The sequence below is a fragment of the Gopherus flavomarginatus genome, chromosome 1 (assembly GCF_025201925.1).
Source record: "Gopherus flavomarginatus isolate rGopFla2 chromosome 1, rGopFla2.mat.asm, whole genome shotgun sequence".
Classification (NCBI taxonomy): Eukaryota; Metazoa; Chordata; order Testudines; family Testudinidae; genus Gopherus; species Gopherus flavomarginatus.
The window spans coordinates 378284340-378287486 of record NC_066617.1 but is presented as its reverse complement, the minus strand read 5'-3'; the positions used below and the strand labels follow the sequence as shown (position 1 = coordinate 378287486).

At 43.6% G+C, this 3147-nt stretch overlaps 1 protein-coding gene across 1 annotated transcript; it reads left to right on the top strand.

Moving 5' to 3' along the window:
* Window positions 1-1982: 1982 nt before the first annotated feature.
* Window positions 1983-2930, top strand: LOC127049390 (olfactory receptor 52K2-like). The gene has a single exon (XM_050950115.1). It carries the CDS (start codon window positions 1983-1985, stop codon window positions 2928-2930), a length of 948 nt encoding a protein of 315 aa, XP_050806072.1.
* The last annotated feature ends 217 nt before the right edge of the window (window positions 2931-3147 follow it).

Below are 3147 nucleotides of genomic sequence, written 5' to 3'. Positions count from 1 at the left end.
AACCCTTCAAGGAGATCTTCCAAAAAACAACATCCAGTCTGGATCTGCCAACATGGGGAATTGGAGAATCCAACACTTCCCTTCTCAGTGAGTCCCAATGATTAATCACTATCAGTGCTAAATATTTGGCCCTAACTTCAAGCTGGAATTTACCTGGCTTCAGCTTCCAGCCCTTTGGTCTCGCTCAGCCTTTATCTGGTGATTACAGAGCCTGTTATTAGCCATGATTTTCTCCCCATGAAAGTCTCTGCTTGATAATCTTTTTGATAAGTTAAGAGATCTATACCTTCAAGTCTAACAATCCATCATTTTCTCTATCCTCCAATCATTTCTGTGGCTCTTTTCTGCACTGTCTCCAAGTTTTCAACATCTTTTTTCAAATGTTGGCCCCAGAACTGGATGCAGTTTATTTCCCCAATCCCATGTGCAGAGGTTAAATCCTTTCCCTGCGCCAACTCACCAGCTCACTATTTTCCACTATTAAATCAAAGGTCTCTGAGAAATCAAGGTTTGTTCAATCAGGGTTGTTCGCTTGATCCCCCAAATGTGTACCCTTGATCAACCAATGTGCACTCTCATGAAAGGATGAAAACATGTTTCTTTAACAACATCTGTTCTGCATAAACCCTGTTAGCGACTGGCATTACTTACAGTTCTAGACTTTTTTTACCTAATCTTATACCCATTTTTCCATTGTTTCTTAACCTTGTCAATCTTTTTACATATAAAAAAACCCCTATCCTTTCATATTTCAATATCTTACATTTAACACAGGAATTGACATAAACCCTTTCTAGGATTTCTCTTGTTCTCAATATACTTAACAAACTCCGTTTAGTGATCCATAGCCCTGCAAACATGGAGTTTTCCCTGATGTCTTTACGTTCCTTATCAATTTTCCTAACTTCTGATTTCTATTGCTGGCCAGCTATTTTCCTTTTACCCTCTTTCTTACATATTGCTTCCCTCCCTCTAATTGTTGCCTTCACTTTACCGAAAGTTGTTCACTTTTTTGACTCTGGAATTGTGATTTTTCTCATATTTAATGAAATATTATCAAAGAATTACCAATATTCATTCATATTTTTCTGTCTAAATTTTTCCTCTCAATCAGTTTTGCTGACAATTTTCCTCATCTTTAGGGAATTAGTCCTCTTGGAGCACTAAGTGTCTATCGACAGTACTGCTTGGGAACTGTCCATTTGAATATAAATCAGTTTCCTTTTCTATTTTCCTCTCCTCTATCATATGCTCTCTTCTTTGTCCCTTGTATCAACTAAAGTGTCCCAGACTTTTCTATCCTTAATAGAGACTGGGTGACCAAAACTGAACACATTCCCAAACATGTTATGCTTCATCCCATACCTTGGGGATCTGAACATTATTTTGTCTTGTCCACTGCTGCGAATGAGCAGGTGTTTCTCTTCAGCTGCTATCACTGGGGCCCAGGTCCTTCCCCTGAGGGATGTTCTAGCTGGGATGTTTCTCCCAGCACATGTCTTCCTAAAAGGTTGTTTTTCTCCCCTCTCTGATTTCAAGCAACTGGTTGAATGGGGAAGTCCCTTCAGTATGGACTCCCTATCCCGGCTGTCATTGCATTAAGAAGCAATGATGGATAACCACTATCCAGACTTGTGTTTCCTGCTGGTGCCTCTGAAGGTTCCCCCACCACAAAGTGTAGGAATTATTAATGCAGGGAGCACAGTACAAACATGGAATTGGATTTAGTAGGGTCATTGTTCACAGTTATTCTCTCTGAATAATGAAAATGTCATTTTTCAGTGTGTAAAGAGCGATCAGTCTGCTTCTCCCATGAGAACATCCTCCGCTACTGCATGCAGTGTCTCAAATTAACTTTGTCTCTCCCTGCAGGCATTTCTATTGTGACCATCTACTGGGAACACACAGAAAGTCAGGGGAATGTATGGCAAATGCAGGAGACACCCTTATGCCTCAAAGTTGGACACAATCTCCCCTACGCCATGTCAGAATCTAACAAAACCGACTTCACCAACCCCTCCACCTTCATCCTACTTGGCATTCCTGGCCTAGAGGCAGCCCATGTCTGGATCTCCATTCCCTTCTGTGTTATGTACGCCATAGCCTTGTTGGGGAACTTCACCATCCTGTTCATCGTGAAGACAGAGCCGAGCCTCCATGTGCCCATGTTCTATTTCCTCTGCATGCTGGCTGTCATCGACCTGGTCATGTCCATATCCACCCTACCAAAAATGCTGAGCATCTTCTGGTTCAATTCCAGGGAAATCAGTTTCAGTGCCTGCCTCACCCAGATGTATTTTGTTCACTCCCTATCAGGGATGGAGTCTGGAGTCCTCGTGGCCATGGCTTTTGATCGCTACATGGCCATCTGCAATCCTCTGGGATATTCCACGACCCTGACAAACTCTGTTGTGGCCAAGATAGGCCTGGCCGTGGTGCTGCGCAGTGGCATACTCACATTGCCCTATCCCTTCCTGGTCAGGCAGTGGCAATATTGCAGAACCAACGTCATCCCGCACTTTTATTGTCATCAGATAGCAGTGGTGAAACAGGCCTGCACTGACATCCGCATTAGTACTTACTATAGCCTGTTTGATCTTGTCTTTATGATTGGAATGGATGGATGTTTTATTGCCATGTCCTATACTCAGATCCTCCGGGCCATCTTCCACCTCCCCACAAAGGATGCCTGGCTCAAAACTTTTGGGACCTGCATCTCTCATCTTTGTGCCATCTCAGCTTTGTACGTCACAGATTTATTCTCCTCCCTCATGTTACAATTTGGCCACAGTGTGCCACGGCATTTCCTCGTTCTCATTAGTGGTGTGTACCACATTGTGCCTCCTGTGCTACACCCCATCATTTACGGTCTGAGGACCGAACAGATCTGGGGCAGGCTGCTCCAGCTCTTTACTCATAAAGAGACCTAAATGTTTTCTCCCTGTGCTCTGGCTCTCAGATTGAGCTCTGTGCAGAGCTGGCTGGTCCATGATGCTGGGTCCTCTTCCCTGAATCACTTCCTGGACAGACTGAAAAACATTAAACCCTGTCCTGTCCTTACTGTGCTGTGTCAATGTAATGAACTGGGGAATCAGTCTATGTACAATACACCGGTTGACCACCTTTCTAATTGCTGGTAGCTGGATC